This window comes from Rhinatrema bivittatum, chromosome 2 (assembly GCF_901001135.1).
Source record: "Rhinatrema bivittatum chromosome 2, aRhiBiv1.1, whole genome shotgun sequence".
NCBI lineage: Eukaryota > Metazoa > Chordata > Amphibia > Gymnophiona > Rhinatrematidae > Rhinatrema > Rhinatrema bivittatum.
The window spans coordinates 28,616,047-28,630,763 of NC_042616.1; the positions used below are offsets into that span (position 1 = coordinate 28,616,047).

At 46.3% G+C, this 14,717-nt stretch overlaps 1 protein-coding gene across 4 annotated transcripts in view; it reads right to left on the reverse strand.

Moving 5' to 3' along the window:
- LOC115085868 (oocyte zinc finger protein XlCOF6-like) overlaps nt 1-13,162 on the reverse strand; it is a 57,984-nt gene extending 44,822 nt beyond the window's left edge. For 2 of the 4 annotated variants that reach the window (XM_029592394.1, XM_029592392.1), the window contains exons 1-2: nt 13,002-13,162; nt 6,753-6,990 (exon numbers count right to left, since the gene is read on the reverse strand). In XM_029592394.1, the coding sequence (XP_029448254.1) occupies nt 6,753-6,990; nt 13,002-13,156 (393 nt within the window). In that variant the 5' untranslated portion in view covers nt 13,157-13,162. Of the gene's footprint in view, nt 1-6,752; nt 7,166-12,904 lie in introns of those variants that run through there. The other 2 variants (XM_029592393.1, XM_029592395.1) reach the window with 2 other exon arrangements.
- Nucleotides 13,163-14,717: the final 1,555 nt, after the last annotated feature.

Below are 14,717 nucleotides of genomic sequence, written 5' to 3' on the forward strand. Positions count from 1 at the left end.
ATCTTCTTCGGGGGCACGGGAAGGATGGATCCCAGGTCGAGGAGCCAGTTGAGGGACTGACACACAATACCTTGTTTCTTCAGCGGACCACAGGGAGAGAAAAGGAACCTGTCTCTCAGGGGCTGAGCAAATTCTAAAGCGTAACCGTGCTGTAGAATATCCAAAACCCACCGATCCGATGTAATTTTGAACTCCTCGTAAAATAGGGAGAGACGCCCCCCTATCCAGGGAGGCGAGGAATGGGCCGGCAACTCTTCATTGTGTTGATTTTGCAGCAGAGCCTTGTGGCAATCCATCCCGAGAGGGTCTACGGCCGTGAAAGGAATGGGACCAGGCTTGTGATCTTGAAGAAGGAGGTCTTTGTGAGGCAGGCCTCGCTTGGTGAAAATGCTGCTGGCCCCGGAAACGTTTCCTAGAAGAGCTGAATGTCCTGGAATTCCTTGGATGGTCTTCAGGAAGTTTATGCACCTTGTTTTCTCCAAGGGATTTGATGACCTGCTCTAAATCCTTTCCAAACAACAACTTGCCCTTAAAGGGGAGAGATCCAAGCTGAGTCTTTGAAGAAGAGTCTGCCAACCTGTTACGGAGCCAGAGAAGGCATCTAGCGGAAACCGCCGATACCATCGAACTAGCCAGCACTCGAAGGAGATCACAGAGAGCATCCGCCCCATAAGCTATCACTGCCTCTAGGCATTCTACCTGTTGGGCTTCCCCCGGCGGCAATTCTTGCGTACTGAGCAGCTGCTGCACCCATCGAAGACCTGCTCTCTGCACGAGAGAGCTACACACCGCAGCCCTGACTCCCAAGGCCGACACCTCAAAGATTCTCTTGAGGTATACTTCCAGCTTGTGGTCCTGTAGGTCCCGCAGGGCTGCCCCTCCAGTCACAGGAATGGTAGTTCGCTTCGTGACCACCGCATCCACCTAAATTAAAAATGTAAAGGTTCTGCAACCTTCATCTGCTGGAGACAGAGAAATACTGAAGGGAGGCAGAGGGCGCACCAGGGAAATAGAAGGTGCCCTCAGAGTTTTTCTCTGTCTTCATCTGCTGGAAGGATGCCCTCAGAGTTTCATCTGCTGGAAGGATGCCCTCAGAGTTTTTCTCTGTCTTCATCTGCTGGAAGGATGCATAACCCACAGTCTGGACTGATCCTGGTACGTACAGGGAACTTGCTGTGCTAAATCCATACAGGGCAGGAGGAGCGTGTTAATGCAGTAAAATTTCTCCCATTCTCTGGGCTGCAGGAAACACCTGGGGGTTGTCACCGTTTTGGGGATGGCACAACAATGGCAGGTGCTCGCCAACACCGCACTATCTGTATGCCTGGGCACTCTCCAGGTGTGAGATAGAAACTCCAGAATTATAAAGCATGTCAGGTCTCCGGGCAAACACCAGAAAACTCTGGGTTCTGCTGCAGCAGAAGCGGCCTATGCAGACCTGGAAGAGGAAGTCCCATTGCATGGACCATCCCAGGAAGGGAGAAAGAGGGACAATCGTGACTGATAAAGAGATACCTGCTGCCGCTGCTTGAGGGTTCGAGGAGGGAGAGAATAGCGTGGATGTGAGCAAGCCCGAGTGTGTGATAGAGATAAGAACGTAAGATTTGCCACACTGGCTCAGACGGAAGCTCCATCAAGCCCAGCATCCTGGTTGCCAGTGTTTATGCTTTTTCATGAGTTATCCTATCAGGCCTCTGAGATATCCATTATGTCTTCCCCTTTCCTTTCAATGCTGTACACTAACTATCCCATCTTAATTTTTAGACTTCTGGCATTTGCATACTGACATTTCAAGGTATTTTTTTGGTTTGTATTTGCAACTTTTCTAGCAGATGACAGGAATAATTTAAAATCTTTGAAATTAATCTGCTCATTACTTAAAGACAACTGGACTACGTTTGCCTTTATTGGAACCTCTCTATTGGGATGTTGGAACTTCCCTGTCTTGCCCTTTGAAGATAACTCGCTCTGAACCATGCGCTGCTGAGTGACTGGCGACATATCTCAGGGTCTAGTTTAAAAGCTGCTCTATTTCCTTTTTAAACTTTAGCATCTGCAGCCTGGTTCCAACCTCATTAAGATGGAGCCCATCCTGTTAGAATGGACTCCCCTTTCCCAAAAATGTTGTCCAGTTCCTAACAAATCAAAAACCCTTTTCATTACATCATTGTCTCATCCACGCATTCAGACTCCCAAGCTCGGCCTGCTTCTGTGAGGCTTGGCCTAGCGATTAGAGCAGCAAGCTGCAAAGCAAGGAAGCCAGAGTTCAAATCCCACTGCCACTCCTTGTGACCTCGGGCAAATCACTTCACCCTCCGCTGCCTCAGGTACAACCTTAGATTGGAGCCCTCTGGGAACTGGGAAATACCCACAGTACCTGAACGTCAGCCACTCTGAAATGCCAAAGAGCAGAATATAAAATAATTAAAATAAATTCATTCTGCGGTCCTGTGTGAGGACCTTGAGGTTCTGGATTTCAGCTTTCAGAACCTCCCTGTGTTGTTTGTACCTACATGTACTTTGCAGCCAGCTCCTTCCCAACCCTATCTCAAATGGTAAATAGGTGATGCATGAGGTACACCACCTTCACACCAGGTAAGCAAGTTACCAAGTGACCCTCATATCCACCAGCCACCCAGCTATCTACTTTCCCATTGATTGGATCATCAACTACGATGGCTGTCCTAACCTTTCCCTCCTGGACACCAGCCCTTGGAGACCCATCCTCAGCGTGAAAGGACAGTGCATGACCTACAGAGCAGGTGGTAGCTGCAGGGTCACTTCCTACTATACCAAGGGTGATGCTATCCTTTCAAGTGACCTTCATCCTCCAAGGGACTGCCAGATTATAGTTGGGACTTTACTACCATGTCTCTGAAGGTCTCCTCTAAATACCTCTCAGGGATTGGATTTGTTCTGTGAGAGCCAGGAGCTCTTTGCATCGAGTGCATTCATACAACCTCTCCCCGGTGCCATGTGGCACTCGGAACAAACGACTGGAAGGCCTCCATCCACTGGACTGCTCTCTGCATCGCAATACTGTTAAGTTGTTGTTTAAGGTTGCTATGGGAATCAGGATATCTAAGCTAATGTAAAGTACTTTAGATTTGTTTGGTGCATTTTATGCTAGCTTGCAATGTTCTACAAGGGAACATCAATTAAACTATTCATAAGGATCGGGTTTCTCCCTTGTTTTATCTAAATCCCTGATTGATTCTTGTTGTAGAAAATGTTTCTCTTGTCCTTTTAATTGTGATAACAGTCTATAAATCAAAGAATGTGCTTGGAGTGGGAGACAGCTGGAGTGGGTAGGAGGGGAAACACTGAAAATTAACCTAGTTTCCTTTTTTAAATCAAACACTTACTGAAAATTAATATCAATTTAAGCTACACTCTCTCTTCCCCCCCCCCCCCCTCATGTTTACAAAATTTGCAAGCAAAGCTATACTTATAAATACCCTTCTGCTCTCAGAACTCCCTCAGATGAGAGAGAGTGGTGTGTGGGTGAGTGTGTGAGGGAACATATGTGTGACAGACAGCGTGCAAGCATATGCTTGAGTGAGCACGAATGTGAGAGAGGGCCTGTGTGTGTATAAGTGAGCAAACATGTGAGAAAGCATGAGAATATTCATTGAACATGTGTGAGAGCATGTGTGTACCTGTATGAGTGAGCGTGCTTGTAAGATTGTGAGAGCGAGCATGTGAGTGTCTATGGCTGTATGACTGAGCACACAAGTGTGAATGGGGTACATGTAAAAATGTGCCTGTATGTGTGTGTGTGAGTACATGTGCCTGTGTGAACGAGCATGTGTGAGTGCATGAGAGAGCATATGCTTATGTGAGTGAGCAGGGGAGTGAGCATGCGTGTGTTGTGTGAGCGAGTGGGTGTGCCTGTATGAGTACACATGTGTGCGAGCTGGTGTGTGTGAGAGTGCATGTGCCTGTGTGAGCAAGCTTGCATGTGAAAGAATGCATGTGCCTATGAGTGAAAATGTGCATTTCAGTGTGTCTGGGTGCAAATGTGTACCAGTGAAAGTGTGGGTGCATGTGCCTTTGTCAGCGAGCGTGCATGAGAGAGTACATGTGCCTATGTGCAAATGTATATTTGTATGAGCCAGCATAATTGTGAGTGCATGTGTATCTGTGAGTGAGTGTGTGAGTGGGCATGCATGTGACAGTATGGGTACCCCTGTCAGTAAGAGTGCATGTGAAAGACTGCATGTATTCTTGTGAGGATGTGTGTGGAAGAGTTTCTTTGTGTGTGTGTGTGTGTGAGCAAGAGTGCATGCATGTGTGGGCAAGCAATCACATGTGAACGAAAGAGTGCCATGCTCATGTGTGGCAAGTGAACATGTTAGAAAGCACACCTATATAAGGGAAAGAATGTGTGATAGTAAATGTGTTTGAGCAAGCACATATGTGAGAGTGCGCATGCGTGTGTCAGAGTGAACAAGTGTGAGAAAGTGTGCGCATGAGTGCATGTGTGTGGGAATGCATGCATGTGTTTGTAAGCCAGTATATGTGTGAAAGCGCCCCTGTATATGTTTGTGAGTGAGCAAGTGTATGTGAGTGCGCACAAGTTTGAGCGAACATATGTATGTGAGTGCATAAGTTTATGACCTTGCACATGTGAGCGCACGTTTGTAAGCCTGCATGTATGTGTGAGAGTCAGAACACACGTGCATTTGTGAGTGAGCGTGTATGCATGAGGGAAAGCGCACATTTGCTTGTGCACGAGCACTTGTGTGAGAGCTGCATGCTTTTTGAGCATGCACGTTTGTGTGTGTAAGAGAGCACACATGAATGAGCATGTGTGTATGAGTGAATACATGTCTGAGTATATGAGAGAACAACATGTGAGTATGTCTGTGTGAGTGAGAGCATGTGTGTATATGAGAGAGAAAGAGTGTGTATATGTGTGAGCACGATATATTGTGTCTGTGAAAGAGTATATATATATGTGAGACTGTGGCATGGCCACTGGTGAGACTAGATGAGTTATGGATCATACATTTTGCACTCAGATCTACCAAATTTCTAGCATTTTCTGATCCTCATGAGGCCAACTGCAAGGAGGCAACTCACTGGGTCAAAGTGTGGACAAATAAAAGGAGGTGGGATTATTATCCATGTCCTGAGGATCAGCATGTGGGGCAGTGCTGATAGAAGAAGAGGCAGGATCAATGTCTGTGCTGTGTGAGCTACAGAAGATCTGAGGAGGCAGGGATAATGTGCTTTGTTCCGAATGGAATGAACTGAAAACTGATGCACCCAAAAACATCTGAAAAAGTTTGGGATATTTTTGCTTTGGCATTAAAGTCAAAGAAGAAAACAGGCCCACCCCCTCCAGCTTCTGATTATCATAACCAGGCCCCACTGGGGTTTGCCTAGAATCCCCTCCTCTGCAAATAATCCAGGGTTCTCCACTCCTCCAAACCTGCTGGGGTTTCCCTGGTTCCCTCTGCACCTCCCACTTCCTCCACTCCAAATTAGTTGGCCCTCCCGGGGGCCCCATCTGCTCTATATAATTCTGCAAATATACCAAGGCCAAGCCCTATCCAACTTCACATTAGCCCTGCCATAGTGACAGAAATGGGCAGGAATGATTCCCAGTTGTTCTTACCCTGCCAACTCCAATGTTCATAGCAGAGTTACATAAAAACAAACAGAGTGAAAAAAGAACCCAAAAAAACAAGACAAAACCTCAGATTATCAATGTTTCTTCTGGGCCATGACCCCTAAACTATAGAAAGATTTAGCATCAGAATTGTGGGGAGAGAGAGATCTGGTTGAAGTTAGGAAGAAGCTGAAAGCGCGGCTGATGACAACTGGAGGTTGAGGTACCAATCGATTAGAGAGGTGCCCTGTGCTGGGAATCAGAAGTGGGAAAGTTTTGAGAGCATCATCTGGATTTTAAGTTTGTTTTATTTTATATATTGTATTTTTATATTTTATCTATATCGCTTTGGGCGATTTAGTATAATCTGGAAAGGGATTCATAAATAGTTGTAAGTAAATACATAAAATGTTTAAAAGGCCACACGTGAGTCTTCTGTCATTACAGCCATTCGTGTTCATGCCCAAGTGCACCTTAGGTCACCTTGAAAATTATCTGCAAGTTTGTGCACAAAGGCAGACACACGAAGTTACCCCTGATCTCTGCACTTAGTACCTGTGCCATGAATTTTCCTGCACCCCTTTTACCCGTGCGGAAATCCAAACTCCCCCCGAACCTCTCTCCCTTGTGCACATGAAAGTCTGCAGGAGATCGAGATCCTGCTCACTGTTACAGGCACAGACACCGGGCAGTCTTATAACAGCAATTCGTGCACGGAAAGTGGTTTTATGGAAGGAAATGAAGTGGAAATTCAGCCCTAACTGTACAAGTGCAAGCTGTGCTTTCCCCTGGTAATGTTTGTGGTGGGGGTCCTTATTCTCAGGACATGTAAGGGGGGGACGTGAGGACTCGGGACAGATTTGGGCATTTTTAGCTCTGATTGTAGCTTCTTGTTCCTTAATCTGGGGCTCAGCATAAGGAGAAGGAAGATCTTTTCAAACTGTAACTGCATTAGAAAAATGTATTTGGTTAATAGAAGGAAGAGATTCCTCCGTCATTAACAAAGCCTCCCCCTGGTGTAAGATTATGATTCCTCTTTGGTGAGCAGATGAGTCTCAGATTCTTGCAGGATCTGCTCCCGTCCCAGCCTCCCTCGCAAGTGGCAGCTTCTCCCCTGCGGGAGGAAACGTCCCACCTTGTTCTCCAGCGCCTGCAGCCGCTTCGCCTGAGCAGAGATTTCCTTCTCCTGGGTCCCTGAGCGCAGCTCCAGCGAGGAGATTTCCCCCTGAATCCTTTCCAACTTGCTGCTCATTGTGGCTTCCAGCCGCACCAGAACCATCCACAGAGAGCCCAAGGTCCTGGGCTGCAGGGGATCCAGAGCCCGCCCTGCCCCCGGGGGCTCTGCCAGAGGCTGCACCGAGGAGGGAGCGGACCCCTTCCTGCCGGCGCCGAGGGAGGGGCGAGAGTCCCACTTTCCCTTTCTGGCCCACATCGTCGGCGTCGGGAGGAGCGGAGGGAACTGCAAACGTAGAAAAAGCTGCTCTCAGCCCCGCTGCACCTCCCCGAGGGGCTGGAGAGGAGGGGTAGCAGGAGAGAGGGAGGCGGAAGGGATGCTGGGGGGGGGGGGGGGGGGGGGGGGGAGAGAGGCGCCTCTGACTGCTGCCCCCTGCCGTACCCGCCCAGCACTGACAGCAGAGGCGCTGAACCTGCACACGCCCCCCCCCCCCCCGAGTCCCTCTGTCCTCAGACTCCAGCACCGAGGAAATATTAGAGGGAGATAGTCACTGCACTGCAGCTCTCTTCCCAGTTCTTCTAGAAAAAAAAAATCCCTTATTTACACCATGGATGGATGAGGACAGATTATTCATTTCCGTCTGATATTCCACCGTCTCCCTAAAGCTGGGACTCTCAATCCAGTCTGGTTCTCATGACATTTACAATGAATATGGAAGAGATAGATTTGCATACAATAAAGCAATGCATGCAAATTTGTCTCAGCCATATGCATTCTGGCTATCCTGAATATCTGACTGTCCAGGTTAAGAATCACTGCTCCTTTCTTGTCTCCTCTACCTCCCTGCACTCTTTTCCTCTTTCTCTCCTCCATTTTCAGCTTGGATTCCTTACTTCTACACCTAATGCAAGTCTGTCTCTACTTCTCACCTTCTGCATTTCCCACTATCTCTGGTTTTCTCATCTTTCTCTCTCTCCCCTACCAAATCCTTTCCCCTCTCTCCACTTCTATTCTTCCTTCTGTACTGGGATCTCTCTCCCTCTGCCCTCAATTCTCCATCTCTCTCTTCTCTCTGCCCTTCCCTGATCCACTTTCGCTTCCTTCATTCCCACTTATCTCTCCCATCCTTATTACTCATTCTTCTTCCTCCCTTTCCCCCATCATAGGTGCTCTAGCCCACTATTTTTCACCATCTTACTTTTCTCTCACTACAACTGTCCTCAGTATCCAGGGTCCTTTCTTCCTCATTCCTCTCAATATCCCTGCTCATCACTCTCTCTCTCTCATTCCCTAGTCCAATTTTTTTCCTTCTCCCTCTCTTTATCCTGGATCTTTTACCTCTCTACTGCATCCCCTGGCCTCTCTCTTTCTTCCCTACCACAATCACAGGTTTGCTTCGCTCTCTTTCTCTGATCCCTAAAAGTTCTCCTTTCTTTGACCCATCCGCAGATCTGTCCTATCAGTTCTCACAGCAGTCCGGCCTCCGCTTCCCCTGAACTATCACCAAAGATCCCCAAAGAGAGATATGCCGCCTTCATCCACTGCCATCTAACACTCATTGAGTTACACTCACACTGAGAGCAGCCACAGTCATCCAGCACTCCAACATCCCCACACTAGGAACTCTTCAGGGCAGGCTTAAGCATTAAGCAAACTAGACAGTCACCTAGGGTGCCAATATCTGAGAGGCAGCAAAGAAGAGCAGCAGTGACAGCAAAACAAAAGGTCCTAAATGACAAAGTCAAAGAGCCATCAGAGAAAAAATAAACAGCCACACCAAATATTGTTTTTCAGCAGGACTTACTTTATTTTTATATTTTAAATATTATGTGTTTAATGTGCATTGACTCACTTTGTATCTATACCTCTTACCAGACCTGAGTTGCTAGTTTTTAGCTTTGGCCCGTAAGGAGCAGGGAATTGGATGTAAAGAGTGAAGTTGGAGCAGACGGAGCTAAGAAGAACCATTCTGCTCCCTAATCCAGCCCCCTTCTATGCCAGAAAAACAGAGAAAAGCAACTTTGCTCCAAAATCAAACTCCTTCACTCCTATAACTCCCCCCCCCCCCCAATCAAACAGGCCTGAGGTCTGGAAGGGATGGGGTTCCTGAGAGAAGAAACAGCAGAACTGGAGCTCTGTGTGCTCCTGGGACTCAGTGGTGGAGGAGGTGAAGGTGAGACCTGGAAGGGAGTGACATAAGAAAGGATAAAAAGCCTTTGTGGTGTGAGAGGGAGTGAAACTCGGGGGAAGTGAAGAGGTGCGTGGTGTTTGTGGGAGCTGTTACAAAGAGACGGGGCTGAAAGCTATGGAGAGGTGAGGAGGAGCCAGTGGTGGTGACTGGGGAGAAACCAGAGGCACTGGCTGGGAGTAGGAAGGGCTGAGGGATTAGCTAATGAGGAAGACTATGAAGAGTACAAACATGGACGTGAATTATATGATAATCATTCAGGTAAATACACTGCGCCCATGCCTCATAAGGTCTTAAAGACAGGGCATGCCAACTTCAAAAACATACAAGGGCCCACCAATAACTAACCAATTAAGTCTGTATAAAACGTGTGATACCTTGTCCCTGTATTTTGCTCCAGAATTAATCCTTGAACATGATTTTGGACCAAACATTTAGGAAGCAAACACACAAAAGACTATTACAATAAGCCAGGTGAGTGACTACCAGCCCTTGTATCGCTGTCTGCAAGCGGTCCGGTCCCAGAAAGGAACTGGCCTGCTTCGTAAGCCGCAGCACGGTAAAGCAAGCATAGGAAATCTTACAGACTTCTTGTGTCATCAACAGGAAAATATCCGTGAGAACAGGGGTGGGCAAACTAAGGTCCATGGGCATGATTTCATCAGCCTGCCTACCTATTCACTTGCCTTCATATTCTCCAGCCCACCACTGGTAGCCACTACGGCTGCAGTAGTCGTACCATTCATGTTCTGTGACCTGTCAGGGGTGGCTGTGATAATGGCCGACGTCTCACGGTGAGCAGGAGGGAGAGCGCTTCCTTGTTCTACCACCACTCTCTCTCAATACCAGCGCAAGTCCTCTCACCACAGGAAAGGGAGCTGCCTTCCCTCCTGCCAGGGTTACCTCCTCCAGTTACTCAGTCTGTTCCAGCGAATCAGTGCTGCTGCTGCTCCTCTCCCTCTCTCTTTCTCTGCCATCATTCAGTTGTTTGAAGATGGTTACATTTATGTACTTCTTTAATAGCAATTATTTAATTTAAAAAAAAATCTTTTATAGATTTTCTTTCTCCATCTCTGTACACATTCTCTCCTGGAGCATTCAAGCTACATTATCAAAATCTTCAGGGCTGGAAAATATTTAAAAAAGGTAGAAGGCAGAATTATTTTATCCCATAAATCTTATGGTCTAACTGAAAATGAAAGAAACCGGCCTTTCCCCATGAAATGAATGGACCTGTCAGCCAGCGTGCACGTTATCTCCTCCACCATTCAGTTCACAGCAACCAAACGTTACTTCAGTTCCTGATCTCACCCTGAAACAAAAAATTAAGAACATAAGAAATTGCCATGCTGGGTCAGACCAAGGGTCTATCAAGCTCAGCATCCTGTTTCCAACAAAGGCCAAACCAGGCCATAAGAACCTGGCAATTACCCAAACACTAAGAAGATCCCATGCTACTGATGCAATTTATAGCAGTGGCTATTCCCTAAGTAAACTTGATTAATAGCCGTTAATGGACTTCTCCTCCAAGAACTTATCCAAACCTTTTTTGAACCCAGCTACACTAACTGTACTAACCACATCCTCTGGCAACAAATTCCAGAGCTTTATTGTGCGATGAGTGAAAAAGAATTTTCTCCGATTAGTCTTAAATGTGCTACTTGCTATCTTCATGGAATGCCCCCTAGTCCTTCTATTATTCGAAAGTGTAAATAACCGAGTCACATCTACTCGTTCAAGACCTCTCATGATCTTAAAGACCTCTATCATATCCCCCCTCAGCCATCTCTTCTCCAAGCTGAACAACCCTAACCTCTTCAGCCTTTCCTCATAGGGGAGCTGTTCCAACCCCTTTATCATTTTGGTTGCCCTTCTCTGTACTTTCTCCATCGCAACTATATCTTTTTTGAGATGCGGCGACCAGAATTGTACACAGTATTCAAGGTGCGGTCTCACCATGGAGCGATACAGAGGCATTATGACATTTTCCGTTTTATTAACCATTCTCTTCCTAATAATTCCTAACATTCTGTTCGCTTTTTTGACTGCCGCAGCACACTGAGCCGACAGTTTTAAAGTATTATCCACTATGATGCCTAGATCTTTTTCCTGGGTGGTAGTTCCTAATATGGAACCTAACATCGTGTAACTACAGCAAGGGTTATTTTTCCCTATATGCAACACCTTGCACTTGTCCACATTAAATTTCATCTGCCATTTGGATGCCCAGTCTTCCAGTCTTGCATGGTCCTCCTGTAATGTATCACAGTCTGCTTGTGATTTAACTACTCTGAATAATTTTGTATCATCCGCAAATTTGATAACCTCACTCGTCGTATTCCTTTCCAGATCATTTATATATATATATATTGAAAAGCACTGGTCCAAGTACAGATCCCTGAGGCACTCCACTATTTACCCTTTTCCATTGAGAAAATTGACCATTTAATCCTACTCTCTGTTTTCTGTCTTTTAACCAGTTTGTAATCCACGAAAGGACATCGCCTCCTATCCCATAACTTTTTAGTTTTCTTAGAAGCCTCTCATGCAGGACTTTGTCAAACGCCTTCTGAAAATCCAAATACACTACATCTACCGGTTCACCTTTATCCACGTTTATTAACCCCTTCAAAAAAATGAAGCAGATTTGTTAGGCAAGACTTCCCTTGGGTAAATCCATGTTGTCTGTGTTCCAATAAATCATGTCTTTCTATATGCTCTACGATTTTGATCTTGAGAATAGTTTCCACTATTTTTCCCGGCACTGATGTCAGGTTCACCGGTCTCTAGTTTCCTGGATCACCCCTAGAGCCCTTTTTAAATATCAGGGTTACAGTGGCCACCCTCCAGTCTTCAGGTACAATGGATGATTTTAATGATAGGTTACAAATTAATTGAAATAGGTCTGAAATTTCATTTATTAGTTCTTTCTGAATCCTGGGGTGTATACTGTCCAGTCCAGGTGATTTACTACTCTAAAAATTTGTCAATCTGGCCTACCACATCTTCCAGGTTTACCGTGATTTGGTTCTGTTCATGACTTGTCACCCTTGAAAAGAGTCTTTGGAACGGATATCTCCCTAACATCCTCCCCAGTAAACATCAAACTGATGACCTTATCATCCCTCAGTGCCCCTTTAATTCCCCGATCATCTAACAGTCCAACCGACTCCCTCGCAAGCTTTCTGCTTCAGATATATTTTTTAAAGTTTTTAATATGAGTTTCAGCCTCTATGGCCAACATCTTTTCAAATTCTCTCTTAGCCTGTCTTATCAATGTCTTACATTTAACTTGCCAATGCTTATGATTTATCCTATTTTCTTCTGATGATCCGTCCCTATCAGCTGTATTTCTGCATCACTTAACTGACCTAGAAGGGAAGTATCTAAGAAAATCAAGACTTCCCTGGAGTAAGAAGAGCATAATCAAATATGTACAATCATTGAAGCTGAGAGTTTTCCGATCATCAGAAAGCCCCAAAGTTTGTAAAACCTATGCAGTTTAATTCTATGTTTCCTCTGAGGAGTACTTGATCATACCAAATTATTTTATTCTGATGTAAGCGTAAGATGATGTTCTCTCCCCGTAATTAGCAATGGTAACATTAGCAATAGGAGCAGGAAGATCTTTTCTAATTTTATTTTCTTTAGAAATGTGGTTATTGGAAGAAGACAGTTGCAAAGCCTCCCCCTGGTAACATTATCACTCTTTGTGCAGGATCTGCTCCCGTCCCAGCCTCCCTCGCAAGTGGCAGCTTCTCCCCTGCGGGAGGAAACGTCCCACCTTGTTCTCCAGCGCCTGCAGCCGCTTCGCCTGAGCAGAGATTTCCTTCTCCTGGGTCCCTGAGCGCAGCTCCAGCGAGGAGATTTCCCCTTGAATCCTTTCCAACTTGCTGCTCATTGTGGCTTCCAGCCGCACCAGAACCATCCACAGAGAGCCCAAGGTCCTGGGCTGCAGGGGATCCAGAGCCCGCCCTGCCCCCGGGGGCTCTGCCAGAGGCTGCACCGAGGAGGGAGCGGACCCCTTCCTGCCGGCGCCGGGAGACTTCCCCTTTCTATTCCCCATCGTCAGCATCGGAGAAAAAGAGAAAGTCACAGCCCTGCCCTCCCCCTGCAGCTTCTCTCCTAAGGGATAGGCATGGAGGTTAAAGGGAGAGCAGGAAGATGGGAAGCACATGTAACATTGTCAATGCCAATAAAGTTATTTGAATTTTGGCTCTTGGAAGCAGGAGAGAGGGCGTAGGGAGGGAAGACAGAGGGGTAGAGACGCCTCTCACTGCTGCCACCTGCTGCACCCGCCTAGCATTGACAGCAGAGGAGCTGATCCTGCACACGGCAGCTGAATCCCTCTGTCCTCAGACGCTAGCAGAGCTGACAAGAGAGAGATGTCCAGTTGTCCAGTCCACTGCATCTCGCTTCCCAGTCCTTCCAGAATAAAAGTACCTCCTTTACACCAGTGAGAACAAGGATGGATGAGAACAGATTTCTCAGTTTGATATTCTGTCATATCCTGTAATTCTTCTCAATCAATCAGGTCTGAGGACTAAAAATGACAAGATGCAAGTGGCACCCAATAGAATAAGCAATTTATGGAGGCATGAGCTTTCCAGGACATGTATGAAGTGTAGTACAGAGGTGGGTAAAATATATGGGATACAGAGCAAAGGGAAGTCACAGAATTAGGCAGGGCAAGGTGTGGAAGACAGAGTTTTATAGTCCAGCCTACTGATAACTGATGTATGTGTGAAAAGACAGAATGATCTGAGAATAGTTAAGATCATAGACAGTTATAATATACCATGAAGTCTTGTCTCTGTATTTTACTCCATAATTAATTATTGAGTATGATTTTGTACCAGTTGCAAAGAGTGAAAATACTTTTTAGGAAGCCCAGAGAAAAAAAAACTGTTACAATAATCCGGGTGCGTGAATATCAGCACTTCTATTACTGTCTGCAGCTGGTCCGGGACCAGAAAGGAACTGGCCTGCTTCATAAGCCACGGCATGGTAAAGCAAGTATGAGACATTTTATAGACTTCTGTCATCAATTGGAAACTATCAAATGGGCCAGGGGTGGGCAAAGTTTTAATTAGTCTGCCTATGTATTCATTGCCCTTCATATTGTCTGGCCCACCACTAGTGGCAACTATGGCTGCAGTAGTCTTACTGCACGTTCTGTGACCTGTCAAGGGGGTCGATGTGATAATGGTGGAAAGAAGGGGGCCTGGGTGAAGGGACAAACTCTTTGGGGGGGTATTCAATATGGAGGGGGTTGACCACATTTCATCTATTTTTTAACTTTCATTTTTCAGGGCCCCTAGGAGGGCACTTGATCTCCAGATCTGTGTTGTCCTTCAGTTCTCCTCCCTTAGTAGGAGTGTTTTTCCCTGGCTTGGGTTTTACACTAAGCTCATGGCTGTTTAGCATTCAGTGAATCAGGCCAAGGCAGGTAAGACGTGTCCAAGCACAGGTGGAAAGGCTGAAGACCAGGGACTCTGACCTCCGCCAAACCTGAACGCACCAGAAAAGATCCAACAATGCAATGCTGGTCTCTGGGGTAGCCCTCTGGCTACTCGATATCCCTTTCGGACCTGCTGTACAGGAACGGCAAATGCGTCAGGATGGACAGAGGTTGAGGACAGGCGATGATACTGGAACTTGGAACAAGACAGGAACTTGAATACTTGGACAAGGCTTGAAGACTGAAGACATGATCAGAAGACGATACTTGAAGACAT